The 19,985-nt window shown below is 43.9% G+C and overlaps 2 protein-coding genes across 7 annotated transcripts in view; one reads left to right on the top strand and one right to left on the bottom strand.

The window, feature by feature from the left end:
- acsf2 (acyl-CoA synthetase family member 2) overlaps positions 1-19,985 on the top strand; it is a 288,967-nt gene that overhangs the window by 262,620 nt on the left and 6,362 nt on the right. The window lies entirely within an intron of this gene.
- fbrs (fibrosin) overlaps positions 2,623-19,985 on the bottom strand; it is a 30,804-nt gene continuing 13,441 nt past the window's right edge. Inside the window, exons 8-17 of one of the 6 annotated variants that reach the window (XM_083994565.1) lie at positions 18,621-18,868; positions 18,431-18,475; positions 17,318-17,419; positions 15,060-15,152; positions 12,917-12,988; positions 12,586-12,739; positions 12,278-12,358; positions 11,305-11,388; positions 7,154-7,370; positions 2,623-5,996 (exon numbers count right to left, since the gene is read on the bottom strand). In XM_083994565.1, the coding sequence (XP_083850691.1) occupies positions 4,220-5,996; positions 7,154-7,370; positions 11,305-11,388; positions 12,278-12,358; positions 12,586-12,739; positions 12,917-12,988; positions 15,060-15,152; positions 17,318-17,419; positions 18,431-18,475; positions 18,621-18,868 (2,873 nt within the window). In that variant the 3' untranslated portion in view covers positions 2,623-4,219. The remainder of the gene's footprint in view (positions 5,997-7,153; positions 7,371-11,304; positions 11,389-12,277; positions 12,359-12,585; positions 12,740-12,916; positions 12,989-15,059; positions 15,153-17,317; positions 17,420-18,430; positions 18,476-18,620; positions 18,869-19,985) is intronic. The other 5 variants (XM_083994567.1, XM_083994568.1, XM_083994570.1 and 2 more) reach the window with 5 other exon arrangements.

Here is a 19,985-nt window from a genome sequence, read left to right as displayed (position 1 = left end):
TGTGGTTAGCTTAGCTTAGCTTAGCTGCTACTCTTGCTGCTGCTGCTAACTAGCAAGCTGGAAGAGTTAGTAGTAGGGTGCGTTCATTTGATGCGCAAGCGCCACATCCCACCCGCAGTTATGTAATGCTCCGGCTTGTAAAAGGGAGCCTGTGTGTGTATTTACTTATGCCGACACATTGGACAAGTTACTTCAACACGGGGAGACAAAAAAAAACACACCACGAAAAGTTGCATTAATAAAAACCCGCTTCTGCATGCACTACAGAAGCAGAGGGGGGACAATCACTCGTGACGTCATTGCGTGGGGTCAAATCTTTTTCTTTCTTTTTTTTAAAAAGGAAAATAAATCGGTTTTAAAATATTAAATTTCAAGCCTTGACAACTGTTAATTTATTTGCAAATGTGTTTTTAAAAATCAAATAAACGATGTTACAAAGTTCCATATAAATTTTGCAATGATTACACGGGGGATTTAGGGGGACCCGCACTGTCCCACCAAGACCGGCGCTTTAGAAGCGACTGTAAGGAAATGGCGCTTTTTAATACCAAAAATGTCTTTCACCGAGCGTTGTTGAAATTGTTGTTGTCAGTTTCTGTTTCGCTGCTCTGCCTTGCTTCGCTGCGGTGTCTACAAATGTCCACGCAGTTCATTCAAAACAGTACCACCAAGAGAAATGCAGTGTTATTGTGTCCTGTCGTAAGTCTGAGCACCCCCCTCAAGTACCCCCGTTACTTCCTCCTTGCCCCCCTCCCTCTCAAGGCCGCCATCTTAAGTTCCCACCTACCTGAAATTTCCGACCGATTTTCTTTTACTAAATTCTCGTTGAAGGAGTCGTCATCCGCGTAAAATCGCACTCAATCCGTAATGCCAATAGTCCAAACTTTCTCCCGGTACCCAACGAGGTACCACTAGGTCTGTGGGAAGAAGTTAAAATACGGACCGGGAGAGACTGGGTTTCGGCGCAGAATGTAGCGGTCGCGGGGAGGAGACTTTACGCAGCGAAATGGTGGAGGATCGCTGCTGCTGACAAAGTACTGAACACCACGAAATCTCGCGAGATGTGGACAAGCGCGCCACTTGAAATGTTGATATTTCTGACTATTTGTGTGTGATTTATCCACGTTAGGGAGCGGAAAACTAATGGAAAAAGCACTGTATTTACCTCGTTTGTCGCAGCCATTGTTAATAAAATGTTGTAATTTAATCCACGTGTCTCTCCCTGGAGTTTAAAGTTATACAATGCCCTCGAAATATTATTTTAACATGATTGTTTGTAATTGTCATAATAACTATAGTTTTGTCGTCATGTCGCCTGATCATTGAGTGACAAATAGATGGTGATCCCGTCTATAAGTTATGATATTCATACGTATTTATGATTAAAGGACCTTGACAGTTGAGACATCTGGGCTAAATCTCTTTATAGTTAGTAAATGTGGAATAATTGACTATTTATTCAATTTCAAGGGAAATAATTAGTTGAATCCTTATTAATTATCAAGAGGAAATTAATTTGCAAATATGTTTTATAACAAAAATATTTTATATAGGCTATATAAATAATTAAGGAAAAATCTCTTAAAGCAAAAGTGAACCAGTTTTGCTGTTTCCACATTCTCAGATGTGATGATTTTCACCTTTGTTCCCTTCAACATAAATGACCGTAAATGAAAACCTATGAATTTTTGGACTATCTGTCTGACAACTCACTAAATATCAAGATATACCAATAGTTTATACTCGTGTCTTTGATCATTGGGTGACAGAGAGATGCTGTCAAAGCCACAAATGATGCTTTTGGATAAAGTTATTATGATCAAAGGACATGGACATTTAAGATAACATGACATATCTTATTATTAGTAAAATCTGAGTCCACACTTATTTTGATAATCTATCATTTCTGTGTGTCTCTGTTTGGTACAGTTGGTCAAATACAGTAAAAGAAGCAATTTAACAAAACTAACTTGTGCTTTATGAAACTGATGTTGGCATTTCAACTATTTTGTGACACTTTACAAGATATAAAATTGAATTGATAAAATAACTTGAAACTAATGGGAAAAAAATAAATAATGAAAAATACTTATCCGTTCCAGCTCTTGCAGGATTATTTAAATAACAGGCACTTCAGAAGATACTTACTTCATCCCAAAGGTAAATTCTGACGATCTGTCACAGTGTGTTTGAAGAAATATCTTGGCTATTAAATATAAAAATGCCACATTTAATAAAGCCAAAACAAAAAGAGTGTCCTTTGAAAATGTAAATCTACTTGTTTTCATGCTCTTCTCTGATATATTTGAGCTTTTGATCTTAAATATGTGAGAAATTGCTGCAGACAATTTCCTTATTCCCAGAGAGACAGACAATCTAAACACCAAGCAGTGCATGGAATAATCAATTAAAGGAGAATGAAATATTTGTCAGTGACTCTTAATAAGAGATTGAGAACAAAAGACCCACACAACAGAGTAAACAACAATTCATTTAATAATTAATCTTTGTGGTCTCTAGGGGAGGGGTTTGAAAGGTATAAAATGGTCATATTAAAATAATCGACCCAGTCTTTTCCCTCTCAGGATACCCACTGTCTAGTTGTCTGTTTGACACAAGTCCTTTTATTTATTTTTTTCCTCATTTTTTTTTTTCAGTTCTTCAGCAGATGTCCCACTTTATCCATGTATATAACTTATTTTTGTTGATGAAACAACTGGACAGTTCAATGTACAAGGCTCCCATAAGTCCCGAAAGGATAGTTATAGCACACAACCAGTGACACACAGGCAAACCTCTCTCTCAGCAACAACACAGTCAGAGATGAGATCCTTGAAGAGGCCAGAGGTTGCAAAAAATCGACAAAGGCTCAAACGTTCACGAGCTTTAAAAAGTTTTTTTGTTTTTTTTTCCTGTGAAGCGATAGTCTTGCTTTGTCTTTTGCATGATTTGAAACATATTACTACCTGGGGGAGAGAGAGAGAGCGAGAGAGAGTACTGGTTGATACCCGAAACAATGACAAATAACATAACAGTGAATATATTTATTATTATAGAAGATAATTAATGTTAAGAATAATAATTACAAAGGCAATTTCTCTAGACTACTATAATCTGGTCCTGCTCGTATAGTCAAGAGGAGACTGGGAAACAGTTACAGGAAGCTCTAAAAATACTGTGTTTGCTCACACAGTGTAGCACAGTTCATTTTTGCCATTCATCCTTTTTGAAAAACAGAAAACAGAGAAACAAAAAAAGCCAAAAAAAAAAAAACTGAAAAAGGTTGAATCTCATAATCAGTGAAGCTGAGGGTCTGGTGGTGGTTGGTTGGTAGGTGGTGGTGGTAGAGGGGGTGTGGTTTAGATTTTTGGGTGAAGCAGGAAACTGAGGTACGATGCTTTACTGATCTTCATCATATGGTCTCGTCAGTAATCTTGTCTTTTCACGATGACAAAGAAGAAGACACAACAGACAGAACAGAAAGCACCAACTTTTCTTTTTTTTGTTAACGACTGTATTTCTAAAAAACCCTCCTCCACAATAACCCAGTTTATCAGGCTTGATTCATGTAGAGGAGGGCTTTATAGTATATCCCATGAGTTATTACAATAAAAAAAAAAAAAAAAAAAAAAAAAAAAAACAAGCTGAGGATGAACCTTGGAAGTCAAAGGCTTGTTTTTTTCTTTCTTTTTTTTTTTGAAAACAACGAAAAAAAACACATGGATCTGAATTCACCTGACACATGAAGGAGAAAGGAAGGAAAAAAAAAAAAAGCCGTCCTCCTCCGCCATCGCCTCTTCTTACAGCTTTTCTTTTTTTTTTTTCTTTTTTTATTCTCCACTGTAATAAAAACAAAACCAACAGCCAGAATAATAAAATAAAAACAAAAATACACAGAGGATGCACAGAATGTACCTTTAAATTGCACTGATAGAACCAACAACAACAGGCGTTTTCCAACAACAAGTCACACTGATGATGACTGAGTCTTGCATTTTCCCGCCCGACCGCCGTCACCGTCACCGTCACCACCAGCAGCCAGTCACGTTTCCCCATTTCTAGTGAAGGAAAGGGGGTGAGGGGGGGCAACTGCAGCCGGTTTGGTTGTTGTGTAACTGAGGGGGGGGTAGTAGTCTGCAAGAGGGGGGCAGGGGGGCAGGTTGAGAGCAGCACAGTGATCCTGACGTGTCCCTGAATCTCCTCCAGTGTTGTCCCTGTACTATCTGGACTCTCCGTCTTTGTGGACGCCGTACAGCGCCAGCGCGTCGCCCGGCGGTCCCAGTCGGCGCGGCGGCGTGGACGACCGGCTGGTGATGGACGGAATGAGCGGCGGCGGCGCCCCGACCGGCATCAGGCCCGCGGGCGTCTTCGCCAGGAGGCCGTTGGACATGTGGTGCTGCGCGGCGTGGTGCGCGTTCAGCGGCGCGAGGCGCGAGTAGAGCCCCGCCGCCGCCGCGTGGTGCTGCGCGGCGGCGGCGGCGGCCGCGGCGGCGTGGGGCAGCGAGTGGGAGAGGAGGCCGGGGTGCAGCTGCTCCAGGTGAGCGGCCGTGGCGGCGTGCGAGGGGCTGGACAGGTGCGGGTGGCCGTGGCCGTGCATCCCGAAGTAGCGAGCGCGCTCAAAGTCTTCACGCAGGATCTGGGCGCGCTGCTCCTCGTCCATCAGGCCGCCGCCCGGGGGCCCGATGTGGTGCGCCCGCTCGAAGTGGTGCGCCATCAGGCTGGCGGCGAACTCCTGGCGGGCGACGGCGTTGGAGGTAGACGTCTGAGGGTGGTGCGGGTTGTTGGCCGCCTGCGCCGCGGCGCGCTCCGCCTCCATGAGCCGCTGGTGCTGCAGCAGCCGCGCCAGATGCGGGTCGGAGCGTAACGCGAGGTGAGGGTCCTGGCGCAGCGCCATCGCCTCGCGGCGGTGCTGCTGGTGCTGGTGCTGCGCCGCCAGCTCCCTCCACGGGTCCCAGGTGAAGCTGTGCGGGCCTTGCGGTGGTCCCTGCGGCGGCGGCCCGTGCGTGAATCGATCCCCCGCCGCCGCCACCACCAGCCCCGCGGCGGCCGGGCCCCCCAGATACGCCTCGATCCTCGTGCGGTCGAGCAGCGAGAGGTGCTGGTGGTGCTGGTGGTGCGACGGCGGCGGGTTGGGCGTGTGCGGCGTGTGGTGGGGCATCCCGCCGCCGCCGGGCGTGGGCGTCAGCGACAGCGAGGAGGACGGCGTGCCGGAGCTCGGGTGGTGGTGCGGGTGGCTGTTGGGGCGGTCGAAGCCGTGGCCGTGGTGGTTGTTTGGCGCCGGCGCCGGCGGCAGCGGGATGGGGATGTGCTCCGGCTCCTCCTTCCGCTCCTCTTTCACCTTGACCGGCGGGAGGAGCAGCGGCGGCTTGTTGCTGTTGGAGACGGGCGTCGTCGTGGCGTTGCGGTCCGACTGCTTCCTCGCCTGAGACTGAGAGGTGACGGACGCCGCCGCCGTAGAAGACGAGGATGAGGAGGACGAGGAGGCGGGAACGAGGCCGCCGCCGCCGCCGCCGCCGCCGCCGCCGTCTCTTTGGGAGGAGTGTGAGGAGGCGTCGCTGCCGTGGCCGTGGAGGCCGTGTGCGGTCGTCGGGCCGAGCGGCGGCCGCGCGGCGTGGTGATGGTCCATGGGCGACGGGGCGGAGCGGTTCGAGGGCGGCGGCGGCGGCGTGTTGTGGACCGAGGACGAGGACGACCGCGGCCGGTCGCCTCTGTCCGCTACTAGAGACGAGGAGCCCAGCGACGGCGGCGGCGCCCGCGAGGACGCCATCGGCGGCGTCGGCAGCTGCAGCCTCTTGTCCACGCCGTCTCGCTCTCTGTCTCTGCTTAAGCTGCGGGTCAAGTCCTCCATTGGTCCGCCGCCGCCGCCGCCACCACCACCGCCACCCAGACCGCTGCCGTGGCCGTTGATGTGTGAGACCGGCGTGCTACTACGCGGCTTGAAGGGATGGCCGACCGGCGACATCCTCACAGGGGGTCGGCCGTACAGCATGTTGTCTCTATGGAAACAAATGTCACATCGGGAATCAATTTTAGGCAAAAAGCAAAGAGCGTAAAATTTAATTGAATCACATAAACAAATAAATTAATTAATAATCACATTTAAAACCAATTAGAAAACAGTTAATCAACACAATTAAGTTGTTTTATCTGTTAAAGGTCAGTTTCGTGCATTTTTTCCAGTTTCTTTTTAAACTAAATCTCTGATATTTAAATCTTGGGTCTGAGTATCATTTTAAAAGGCTTTTTAAAAACCCACTGGCATTCGCGCAATAATTTTAATGTTTGTTTTTACATATTTTGATCTTTGTTTCTATTGTTTTATCTATTTCCATTATTTTATCTTATGCTAATTGCACCGACAATTAAAGGTAACGAACCTACTGCTATGACTATGACAATCGGCCAATTTGCCAAAATGTTGAACTATCCCTTTAACACACAGTATTTCACTTTCACCACATCTGATAAAAAAGGAATAAGAGGAAATACTTGTTGTTGTGTTTGTGTTATATCGTCAGTTTATTTAGCTCGTCTTCATGGTTTATTATTTTCACCTAATGTGTCCCTATCTCAAGTAAGTAAAATAAAATCACAGACGAGCTACAAAAACGAATAAATAAATAATCTTCTGTCTCGAGTTCGGATCAAATCACATTTAAAACCAACTAGAAAACATTTAATCGACACGAATAAATTCATAATTGAACTTTAATATCTGCTAAATAGTCACATCAGTCTGCACATAAATATAATCTAATCTCTTTATTATTATGTATGTTGAGTTATAAATGTCCTAGAGCTGAATTAATGAGCTGTTTTATCTGTTAAAGGTAAAAGTATAAAAAGGTCCAGGCTTGTCTTTAAAGGGATAGTTCAACATAATGCCGGTAATGCAGAGACTGCTTGCTGAAAAACTGCCCCCGACGGGAACGTGCATCAGCGGTTTTGCATGAATTTCCCTCTAAAACAACTCTGTCTGGTAACGTTGTGTTATTATCTCATAGCGTGGTGAATGTGCAGGTCACAACTTGTCCACCAGAGCGTTGTGGAGTTGTTGGATTGTGTATTTGATGAGTTTGATGATGGAAACCAAGAAATCCCATGAGCCTCCGTAGCGCATTTAAATTTAAAACCAAGATTAAAAAGTCCCCACCTGTCCTTTTCGTCCTTGATGTGTGGGATGCCCTGCCTCTCTCCGTCCTTCCCTCGGTCCCTCTCGTCCCTCTTGTCCATGCTTTTGACCCAGTTGGGGCCGACGGGGAACCCGGACGGGCCTCCGTGCAGACGGTTCCACGCGTCGTGATGGTTGGGGTTGGACAAGCCCCCGACCACGCCGGCCGGTGAGTCTTTAGGGCCGAACATGGAGTTGGCTGCAAAAAAAGAGACATTTACTGTTAAACAAGTGACATAAACAACCTTGTTCATCACAGAGCTTTCAAATAAAACCTGATATAAAACTGTTGAGGAACAAAAGTCACATTTTTAACCCCTTTTTTAGCCTTTTTTTCCCCCCTTCACACATTTCTTTAAAGGGATACTTCACCCAAAATTGACAATTCACCAATTTTCTACTCACTGTCATGGTAAGGAAGGGTTTGGAGAACTTTCAAAGTCATCAAACGGCTCTGTTGATGTTTGTGCGCATGCGTGAGATTTGCTGCGAGATGTTGGTTCGTCGTTGTAAACCATTGCATGTTTGATGTAAACACGGAAGAACATCTGGCAGCAAATCTCGCACATGTGCACAAACATCAACAGAGCCACTGGGAGCTACTACTACGACAAGGATAAAAACAATTAATTTTTTCAGAACAACTTTTCCATGTGGCGGCTTCAGGACATTTGGGTCAGTACAGACGACCAGTATGGAGGTATCTGGATGTTTCATAGTGTGTGTTTTGAACGCTTGAAAAGTGAGCTCTATCCACCGCCGCTATATGAAAATCTGTTGCTAGCCGGACCCCCCCTGGAACTCCTAAAGCGTTTTTTGGCATGACGGTGAGTAGAAAATTTGTGAATTATCGATTTTGGGTGAAGTATCCCTTTAATGAGCTGAGTCGAGCTGTTCTAACACGACTGAACGATGTGACAACGTCCCAACAATTAACCACAACTGTCTTCTTCCAGTTTGACAGAGATGTGTAAAGTCCATGTCTTCATGTTGGACTTTTATTTGATTGACAGCTGTTTATTAATGAGAAACCTCTGTGACTTATTCAGCACTTCTTCTTACCGTCCACTCAAAGCCCCTTTACACATTCATACATAACATCCATAATGCACATGCACATCTGTCAGCGCCGTGATGCAAAGTGATGCTCAGCCACTGCACCAAGGACACAGAACCTGGAGGAGCCGGGGATCGAACACTTTGACCTTGTGATTACAGGACGACCCGCTGTGCACTGTGCCTCAAAACACCCTCAGACCAATCGACCACCGAGCTCAGATTAGAAGCAGGACTGAGCGTTTTTTTCTTTGGAAGAGAAACTGTGTCTTGTGACAGAATAAATCAGATTCACGATTTGTTTTTATGTTTTTGCAATTTTGCATTTCAGCTATTGAGACAAATGGCTGCACAATTAACAATGACTATGTGATCAAAAACACAACGTGGCCGAGCGCAGAATCATCCATATCACAAGATTTGCATGCAGCGTCAGCCACCACAAGTTGTTTCATTTGATGCAACAAGTCAAAATGAAAGCAAAAAATGACCGGTTGTGCTTAAAAAACGACCACAACATCCTCCCACGTAACGACAATATGTATGTTTTTGCATATTGTGCAGCTCGATATGACTGTGTCCACTCTCACACATTAACAACCAGACCTCTGTTACGTATAGAGGCAGAAGCAGCCGGGTCTGGATCAAAGCTGCTGCTGGTAAGAAAACGTCAGAGGGGGGAAATATTCTGTACATCAGAGAGCGTGTTTCAGTTTTAATGTGTATTTACGGCTTTAGTTCGCTGCTGTGGGCAAAGAGCTTCGTTACTCAGAGCAGTTACCTTCCTTTACAACCTGTATGGCGGCCGCAGGTCGGCTGGTCACTGGATAAATAAGAGAAGCGGCCACCAGCTGGTTTCACGCCTCAACCTTCACAAGTTCTTCATAAAAAAATAACCTGAAGCCACCGCAGTAGTTTCTATTTTCTCCTCTTACTCTTCTTCTTTAATCCCAGTTCACCAACTGTCCTCTGTGATATTCAGATATTCTCCACCCACACACACACACACTCACTCTCTCTCTTTATCCTCGACAAACCGAAGCCATCCAGTCCCATTTCTTTCTAAGTTACACATGCAAATTAAAGTTGTAATTATTACAACTCTGCAGAGTCTCAGTCAGTACGTTCACATGCACAGCTTAATCCAGCTCTGCTCAAAATACGATTTTGGCGTCTCATTGGACTTCTGTCCTTGTCCCAGTTTACATGCAACAGAGAATAACTGATGGTTTCTCCTCCTCAGGCAGGTTAATACGGCCCCCTGTCCTGTTGACTTTTCTGTTACCGAGTAAAAAACTGAATATAAACAACTTGATAAATTCTCAACTACAGTCCCCGACCAGACTCCCAGGTCTGGGCCGGGTTCAGGCTGAGAATAGGAGACAAATGACGCTCCACAGGCTTCCTTTCTCTCTCTCTCTCTCTCTCTCTGTCTCTGTCTCTTTTTTTTAATAAAACACATGCTCTTGCTGGTCGCACTGTGTGAAATGCACTGAATCGGCGTTGACGCTGGTTTTTTTCTTTCCTTGGCCGGGTTTGGACGGCTTCTCTTCTCCGTCTCTACTGGTGTGGAGCAGCGCACATGCGTTGTCCAGTCTCAGTCCGCTGAGTCAGTACGTTTACATGACACTTGAGAAAAACGAATTATTGCCTTAATCCGACTATAACTGGACAACTAATGCATGTAAACGCGTTGGTCCGACTAATATTGGAGTTCTCCAACTCCGATTAAGACACCCAGATAATGCGAAGGGAATTGGACTTCCTCCTTCATGTATATGCTGTAATCAGAGTTTAACTGGACAACGCATGTGCACATGCTCCACACCCCCCGCGCTGGTGTATGAAAGACCCCGGAATAAAAACATCCAGGAAAGCCGTCGCAGGAAGCTATTGTTGTAGCATTACGGCGTTCTTGTCTGCCTCTAGAAATCACCACGACCACGAGGGATGGACAGCGTGCACCTTATATGCACAATAAGTAATGCACACATTACGTACGAGATGAACAAAGCTGTACGATTAACCATCTCGCCTGGCTAACAGGTCAACTGGAAAAGAGGCCGTATTAACCCGCTGAAACGGACGGGGGACGGGACACGTTCCCTCAGTTTTTAGATTTTCTCAGTTGCAGTAAACTGGGACGAGGACAGAAGTCCGATTAGACGCCAAAATCTAATTTTGAGCACAGCTGGATTAAGCTGTGCATGTAAAAGTCCTGAGTGATTCGCAGCTGAACTTGAAGAGCAGGTTTACGTTGATTTTCTGGTTGGTGTTTTTATTCCTCCCTCTCTTCCTTTGACCTGCGACTACACTGTAAAAAAAAAAAAAAAAAAGAAATCTACTGTGTTCAATGCGTAACTAATCAGCCGTCTGTGTTAGCTAGACAGATGAGTTACAGCCTCTACACAACCATTCCTCTCCCATCTGTAAGTTTCCCCCCCGGACGGCGTTTCCTGGTTGGAGATATCTCCCCAAGTATCTGCTGCATCCAGATCTGCTGCCAACAACAACAACAGCAGCTATAAATCTACACAACACTTGTCAGCGCTGGAGAGACACACTTGACTGCTGAACTTTACGAATGTGGTGGTGTTTTTTTGTTCTTTTTTTGTTCGTTTGTTATTTTAAAGCTGAAGGAGGAACGGTGGTGGAGTCTGTCCCCTTGGTTTCTGAAGTGGAGTCACGTTGGGAGGAGGGAGTAGTCAGTTCAAGGTCAGAACGGAGACGAGGAACGATTACACCGAGCTGTAAGGCCGATATTAGAGAGAGGGGGGAAGTCTCCGTGTTCAACTGACTGGATGTGCAGCGGCCGATCAAATACACACAAATGCACATTCCTCATTAATGACTAAAAGTCATAAAGTTATAAAAGAGTTATTTTTACTGTCGTGTCGCTATAAAAGATGAAAACAGATACCACCAGAGCTGTGTCATCCTTTTTCTATCTGATCTCTGATTTTATAGATTGTGCTTAATTGTCTGAACTGTGCACACAGACACACATATGACACACACATGTTGTGGCCGTATTAAATCTATTATTAAAGTGTTGTGTCTCATGTTGTGGGACTGACCCAGTGTCGGGCTGCCAAGTCCTCCAAAGGCACCAGAACCCAGAGCTCCCAGCGGGGTGAAGGGCGGGGATCGACCGTACGGATCTGAAACACACCGGTAACACAGGGAAACGTTAAAAAATACTGCCCTGATACGATTCACAGGTTTACATTTTAATACATAACAGCTGACGTTCACTGATTCTGAATCAGTACGGTATTCGTATTGTGCTTTCTTTTCTTTTCTTTAACAAAAAGAGAGAAGATAGTGTGTCTGTCATATATTGTTAAAATGAAACTTTTCTGTGTTCTTTATGTATTTTATCATTTAGAGATTGTACTTTTAAGGAACATATTTATTTAATTTGTACATTGCTTTTCCACTTCTACCTGGTACCTGGTACTTTTTTGGTAACGCCTCAGCCCTGGTTCCTAGCGAGCCGAAGCGATACTAAACTTGATGTCAGCTGACTGCCTTCCACTGATTGGCCAGAGAATCGTCACTGCTGGAAGAATCGCAACCGCAACTTCCGACACGAGAATCAAACCCTCTAAATTTAAAATCACACCGACAACAGCGCCCACTGATCTGTGCTGAGACTGTTGCTATTCTCTAATGTGAGTTCAATGAGTGGAAAACCAGGCTGTGGTCCGTGATCGAGGTGCAGACGAGTGAGTTTAGAGCTGATGAGAAAATCGAAAAAAGAGAGAGAGACGATGCGGCGACGACCCCGCCCCTGCTGAGGAGGAACTATGAAGAACTCAGCTGTGATGGAAAATCACCTGAACCGAGTCGTACCGTGCCGTGGAAAAGCGCCATTATTATAAGAGCTAGCAGATTTTGCACACAGTTGCCAACTTTTCTTTTCTTTCTTTCTCTGTTTTTATGCGTTTTGTGTTATGAGTATGTGGTGCACGAGCTGCCAAACGGAATTGCCCTTTAAGCGATTAATAAAGTTGAATCTTGAATTTGTGTTTTCTCAGCTGCTCTTACCCAAGTGTGCAGACGGTGTGAGGAAAGATGAGTGGGGCGTCGATGGAGGGATGAACGGACCCGAGGACGGATTGACTGCACCTGCGGGGAGGAAACAATGGTGGCGGCGATGAAACAAAAACAAAATGTCACATCAAGTCTCTCAAACAAAAACGTCACGCTGTGATTCTGATAGTGATGCTGCAGGAGCCGTCACAGCACAGAGAAGGATTTATTATTATATAAAAAAACGACAGGTAGAAAAAGTAATGACAGAAGTAACACGACAAGAGTTTGAATCTTTCTCTGTCTTGTTTCTAGACGAGCACCTGTTGCAGAGAACAGACTGGGGGGTCTGGTCAGGTCGTGGGTGGGGGGCATCGCTCCTCCCATGGGCCCCAGGGGGCCGAGTCCCCCGGCGCCAGGAAGACGGGCCAGCAGGTCACCGCGGAAGTCCAACTTGTGAGGATCGGCCTGCATCAGCTGAAGAGACGTGGGCACAGAGGTTAACTTGGCATTTTAAAAAGGAGGTCGCGACACTTTTCTATTTTTAAAAAAACCCCACGATCTGTCGACTGCGAACATCTCACTGGAGGAAAAAACGGCTTCTGACAAGTGAAGTATTTCTTTTTTTTTAGAGAAAAATTAAGAAACGCGTACCTTTACTTTTTTCTGATGGCTTAGGATCATCCAGGCCACATATACATGCATAGCACACCATTTTCCTGGTTTCTGCGCAGCAACAGGAAAAAAAAAATCACAGGGGTTTACTATGTTATTGCATGAATGTTGCATGTACAAGCTGAAAAGCCTTTGCACACAGAGTCAGATGTCCTTCGTCGTGTTCAGAAATATCACGTCTAGCCTCTCCACAAGATTGGGGTTTCCAGCTGGAGATACAGTTACTTTGCCAAGGCTCAGTATGAGTTTAGGAGTATGGAGAAAAAGAAAAAAAAAGGCAGTGGGAAAACAAAAGAAAATGCATAAAAGAGGAACCACATACATTACAACTGGGGGGAATTTTCTGGGTCTGAAATATCTAACTGGGTGTGCAAGGGCAGAGAATAGACCAGTCGCAGTCAAGATTACAAGTGAGATTAGTGCAAAGAGTGAGTGAAGCAGTGAGGAAGTAAAAAGTAAAAAAATAAATAAAAAAACAACAGGCTGAAAGTTTGAAGAAGCCAAAAAGGATCAAAAACATCTGTTTTTGCTTACATTACTGACTTTCAACGATGTCCCAAATGGATCAGTTAGCTACGAGAGAACAGAGGTGTAACAACCACTTTTAATCATCACGTCTCACTCTGCACAAGGAATAAGTTCTTGCACTCTTGAGTCTTTACTGCACTGACTATAGGCCCGTTGTCGCAGCACATCCTGGCCTCAACTGGCTGCCTCTGTCGTCTGCATACGGGACTGTGCAAAGGTTTTAGGCACTGGTTCATTGATCTATTAACTTCATCCACAGAAGAAACCTCAATCTGATCATAATCTGGTGTGACCACGGTTTGTCTTTAGGGCCTCGTCCACACGGAAACAGAGCTTCACCTGAAACGATCTTTTTCTTTTATGTTTTGAAAAGGTTTTCTGTAAATACTAGGGGTGGGTAAAAATATCGATTCATCAATGCATTGCAATATATTTTTTTCCCATTTAATATCGATTCAGCTAAGTCGCAGTTGTTTATGTTTATGTCCATGCAGTCTCGAAGCTATGACACTTTCTCAGCTTAACTATGGTTGCACTATTTTATAACTAAACACATTGTGTGCCTTTTGTTTACATTTCAATTCGACCTAGAATTTCTTAGAGGAAAGATTTATTATTTAAGTTTACTTTTTTGAATTTAAAAATTACCAACAGGTACTCTGATTAATTATATGTGTATTACTGCGTATTACTGAATCAATATCGAAGCATTTAAATCAATACTGAATCGAATTGCAACCTAGAGAATCAAAATTGAATCGAATCATGAGGTTCTTAATACCCAGCCCTAGTAAACACGGCACCATTCAAGAAATATCTGTCGGAAAGTTCCCAAATGTTGACTGGGAGTCGTGTCAGAGCAGATATAGCGATCGATGATGATTTAACGGGCAAGATTCAGCCACAGTGTCTGAGGGACCGGATGGTGGTCGGCCGTTGTTGTTTCGTTACGTCCACAGACTGTAACATCTAGCGGTGTGGCTCAGGTTGCAGGTGAGAGCTGTGGGGGGGTTTGACATCATCGTTTCACTAAAGATCCACTTTAAGTGACTACACGAAAACACTGGGGCGATGTTTTGTCATTTTCTCACTCTGGGACCCGTTTCCAAAACATTAAAAAGGTTTTCACTCCCCACAAAACACTGTTTCCTTCTGGCAAAACACCAAAACTGTAAAAATATCCGTGTGGACAGGCTCTAAAACAGCTGCAGTTCTCCTCCAGACACTTGCACACAGTTCTTCAAGGCTCTTGACTGGCAGGTTCTCCAAGATGCTTCAACAACCTGCCGTAGTTCTCCTGTGGATTGAAGCCGTGTCTTCTGTCTCTTCATGTAATCCAAGACTGAGGACTCTGTGTGTGTGAACCATCTGTTCTTCTTGTCAATTAAAAATAGTTGTTTTTGGGTCATTGTGATGCAGCAGAATAAACTTCCTCCTCTCTCCTCTGGTTCTGCGTCGTGTATATACATGAATCTACACACACGCCTGAAGTGCCTGAAACTTCTGCACAGTGCCGTATGTAAACACATATCCATGCAAACGAAAACAACATGACTGGAGGGATGATGCAAACGGGTGGAAAGTGGGAGCATACCGTCCTTACCCTGGGGTCCTTGGGCTGCAGGTGGTGAGGCACAACCCCGAGCCGTGCAGAGATATCAGGACCCGTTCCCTGAGGGACAAGAGGCTGTCACACACACAGCACAACAGCACAACGACACATCAACACATCGGCCACATCCTGCTCTTCTACCGCACGTCATGACATCGTACACTGCCCGTCCAAAATACAAAGTCACCGCCTGGATTTAACTGAGCTAATAGGTAAGAGTCTCCCATTGGATAATTACTGCATGGATGATTATTGCTGCATTCAAAACAAATCGGAAGTCGGAAAAAAACGAGCTCCGAGTTGTCAAAAATGAATTGAACGGCATCGAACTTGGAAATTACAGGTCAGAAACTCAAGTGTCATTTCAAAGCTCCGGTTTTCCAACTTGATGGCACGACAACATCAAAACATGGCGGCCTTTGTCTTAAACGGATAGAATTTCACATTTTTTAGTTATTTATTGAGGTTTTAATGCATACTTTTTGCTCAAGATCCACCTTTTTAAATCTGCTTTCAACCTGCAGCAGTAGCTGTCTTTCTCTGTGCCCCCATCAGTTTCCATAATTACAAATATACATAGTTATTGCACATTGTTCGTTCTCCTATGTACTTTTCTTTTCTTCTCCTTTTTCACTTCTCTCTGCACTGAGCACTTATGTATTTTGTACATGTATTTCCTCTGTATTTGGTTTTATGTAAAGCGTCTTTGAGAGCTGTAAAAGCGCTGTATAAATAATGTATTATTATTAAATTGTGGTATGTAACATAAACAATGCTTAACAGTTACCTAGGCTATACTGCTGCATATATTTTTTCGTAGTCAGCGATGAGCCCCAATATCTGTCAGACCAATACAAGTCTGTGAGTTTAAATATTTAGGGATTGTGCTTGACAGCAAGCTTAAGTGGGACAAGTGGACAGATCAAATCTGCACCAAGTCTCAACAAAGAATGTTCCACTTAAAGAAACTCCTGTCCTTTAATGTTGAAAGGAGAATGCTTCAAATGTTATATTGCTCCTTCATTGAAAGCATTCTTTCTTTTTGTATTACCTGCTGGTTTGGCAATGCCACAGAGGCACAGAAAAAGAGGGTTAGAGAAATTATAACCATATCTAGTAAATTGCTGCGCATCACTCTGCCATGTATGGAAGGCATCTACAGAGATAGGATAGAGAAAAAGGCAAGGAATATTATAGGTGACCAAAGGCACCCCCTTGCCCACTCATTTAACCCTCTTCCATCCGGGCGACGATATCGCCCCCCTCTGTTTATTAAAAACAGAGCTAAATTTTCTTTTGTGCCCCAGGCCATTAAATCCCTTAATAATAATCGATAGTCACTGTTAGTGTTGGTCAGCTCATAGCCTGCTCAGCTGGTCTGACCAGGTTAAGGCTGCGATAAACATAAAGCTGACTCACTGATGATGAGTGTTAATCTGTGTGAAAGTTGTACTGTGCTGTTTTTATCTGTGTTGTTGTTGTTTTTTAGATGAAATGTCAAGTGATCTGCTGCAACTCAATTTCCCTACGGGGACAAATAAATTACTACTACTACTACTACTACTATATGTCAAACTTCCTTCGGGTATCCGTGTTTTTTCTCTTCCGAGTTCCTTCAGCGTTAACGCAATGATGTCGGAAGTTGGAAATTTCTGAGTCGGGAATTCCGAGTTGGTTTGAATGCAGCATTTGTTTCACCTGGCAACAAGTTATTTAACCCAAACTGATGCAGTCTCATTGGAAGACACATCCTGTGGTCGTGGAAAAGCTGTTAATCTGTTTCAGAAGGGTCTAATTATTGGCATCAACCAAATAAAACATCTAAGGAGATTGATGAGACTACTAAAACTGGGTTAAGAACTGTCCAATGCATTATCAAAAACTGGAAAGACAGTGGGGAACCATCATCTTCAAGAGAGAAATGTGGTTGGACAAAAAATCTTGAATGAACGTCGGCGATGAAATCAAATCGTAAAAAAAAAAAAAATAGATTGTTGTGACATTGCAGAAGCTTGTGCTTGCAAATGTGTGCCATAATCAAAGCTAAAGGTAGTCCGACTTTTTTTTTTTTTTTTTTGGACAGGCAGTGTAATTTTAACCGTCTCATGTGGGGCAAACCTGCTGTCTGAGAGTAAGAGTAAAGTAACGTATAAAAACATGCTCTGGGTTTATATCTGTGGGCATCAAGGTAATATAAAGTAAGTCAAGTAATACAAAGACATGGAGGAGGTTGTTCCCACCTTTGGCTGAAATGCTCCTTGCAAGGAGCTGAAAGGCCCAGTGGGAGGAATCACAGGCTGGATACTTGGCACTGAGGGCGGCGGGTATTGTGGGAAGAACTGCTAGGACACAGATAACAAAAAAAAATTATTAGAGGCGCCTAAATGACCTGAGATCCACCGGATTTCCTCAATAATAAGTCGGTATTCAATTAAGGGGCCAACAACACCTGATACAATGGTGTCATTTTAAACTTTAATTCATTCTGATCCACTTTTCTATTAATCCTGCATATGGTTTATCTTCTAATGTGTAAATATTAAAGGGATAGTTCAACATTATGGCAAATTGGCCCATTACCATAATCCCTATAGTCTTAGCAGTAGGTTCGTTACCTTTAATTGTCGCTGCAAACTGTTTTTAGGCTCATGGGATTCCTTGGTTTCCCTCATCAAACTCATCAAATACACAATCCAACAACTCCACAACGCTCTGGTGGACAAGTTGTGACCTGCACATTCACCACGCTATGAGATAATAACACAACGTTACCAGACAGAGTTGTTTTAGAGGGAAATACAGAGACTGCTTGATGAAAAACTGTCCCTGAAGGCAACGCGCATCAGCGGTTTTGCATGAATTTCCCTCTAAAACAATTCGGTCTGGTAACGTTGTGTTATTATCTCATAGCGTGGTGAATGTGCAGGTCACAACTTGTCCACCAGAGCGTTGTGGAGTTGTTGGATTGTGTATTTGATGAGTTTGATGAGGGAAACCAAGAAATCCCATGAGCCTCCGTAGCGTAGCTCTGAGCAGCTCACGGCTCTGCTCCACCGTTCTAAAAACAGCTTGCACCGACAATTAAAGGTAACGAACCTACTGCTGTGACTCTAGGGATTATGGCAATGGGCCAATTTGCCAAAATGTTGAACATAACAATAAGGAGGCTTCATATAAAAATATGAGCAAATATGTTTATAAAGCAGAGGGAATTAGAAATAAAGGCCTGTTTTTTTAATAAAAGTAAGCGCCTGGTGCCCTGGGCAGCTGAGGTAAATAAAGGCACGGGTCACTATTTGAGGAAAATACGGTTCTCTGATCATCTGTACATTAGCCGACAACACGATACTCACAGGGTGTCGGTACAGTCCGTCCATTTTGCCTGGATACTTTTCGAACTAAAAAAGAAAAAAAAGGCAGAGCGTGGGTTAATACATCTTTAAAAAAAAAAAAAAAAAAAGAAAGAAACTGAACATGGTCCACATTCCAGCCACACAGGAATTTAAAGTATGACACAGATGTTCATGCAGCGAAGCGTCTCACCAGAGGCGGTGCAGTGGCTGTGGGGTGCAGGAAGGGCGTGAAGTGTTGGTGCGTGTGCGTGTGTTGGTGCTGGTGGTTGTGCTGATGGAACTGGAAGGCCAGCGGCTGGATGCTCGGCCCGTTCTGAGACGTCCGGCCCGACGAGCCCGGCGCCGAGCTGGACGCCGACGACGGGCCTCCCGGAGTGGAGCGGCCCGCGGCGGCTGCGTTGTTCTCAGCCGACGGGACGCTGCGCCTGCCCTCGCGCTCTGGAGGAGGAAGAAGGAAGGTTAAGGTTAATGTGAAAGACAAAGATGAACATATTTGTGTTTTAAAAAGCTTTTTATCCCGTCTCAAAATGTAAAGAACAGACACACACTGCACAAATTCAAAATCTTACCAAGAATATTTGTCTTATTTCTAGTCAGAATGTCATTTCTAGTCAAAATAAATCTAATTATACTTAAAAATAAGACTCATCACATTAAAAAGTAGCTTGTTTTTAGACACTTTTTACTTCTTTCAAGCAAATTTTCAACTTTAAATAAGTAGAAAAATCTGACAGGGGAGAAAGTTTTTCTTTCTTATTACAGGCACAAAAAAAACTTGCTTTCACTGGCAGATTTTTCTACTTAATTGGAAATTAGTTTGAAACAAGTGAAAACTGTGTAAAAACAAGTTATTTTTTAGGTGATGAGTCTTATTTTAAGTGGAAAGAGATTAGTTTTGATTAAAATTGAGACATTTTGACATTTCTCTCATTTGTTCCTGCTGCAATCGTTTTATATAACACTTGTTAAAATGTTTTTTGTGTTCATCTTTTTTGTGTCATTGTTGTGTGAGCTACTGGACTAACTTGAATTTCCCTGCTAGGGATTAATAAAGTATTCTCTATTCTATTCTATTCTATTCTATTCTATTCTAAGAAATAAGACAAATATTCTTGGAAAGATTTTGAGTTTTTGCAGTGCATATGCAGCCTCTGATTCAGGGCTCCAGACTCTGACCCTAAATGGCGGCATTTTGCCCCTAAGATTTGAGACAGTGCAAGTAAATATTTCATCTACTTGTGCATGTGCAACCAGTAAATTTGATGTGTGTTTTTGGTGCAACATGGAAGGGGCGACTGAAAGAATCTGAAATCTGTCGATACAGGTGTCAGGCCGAGTCCTGCACGGATCCAATTTTGGAAACCCGCCTGTCAGTAAAAAGACCCTGTTACGCGGCTTATATTAGAGACAGGCGTCTATATGGGACAGGCTTTTTATTAGTTTTGAACAAATCTTATGCCCAGCAAAGACAGAAAATCTATAATATAATCAAATGGTTCTGTTGTTACTGTTATAAAGAGTAAGAATAGAAGGAAAAGAGTCGGATCCAGAGCAG

This window comes from Trachurus trachurus (genome assembly GCF_905171665.1).
Source record: "Trachurus trachurus genome assembly, chromosome: 19".
Taxonomy (NCBI): domain Eukaryota; kingdom Metazoa; phylum Chordata; class Actinopteri; order Carangiformes; family Carangidae; genus Trachurus; species Trachurus trachurus.
The sequence above is the reverse complement of the archived record's forward strand: the minus strand, read 5'-3'. Positions and strand labels throughout refer to the sequence as shown.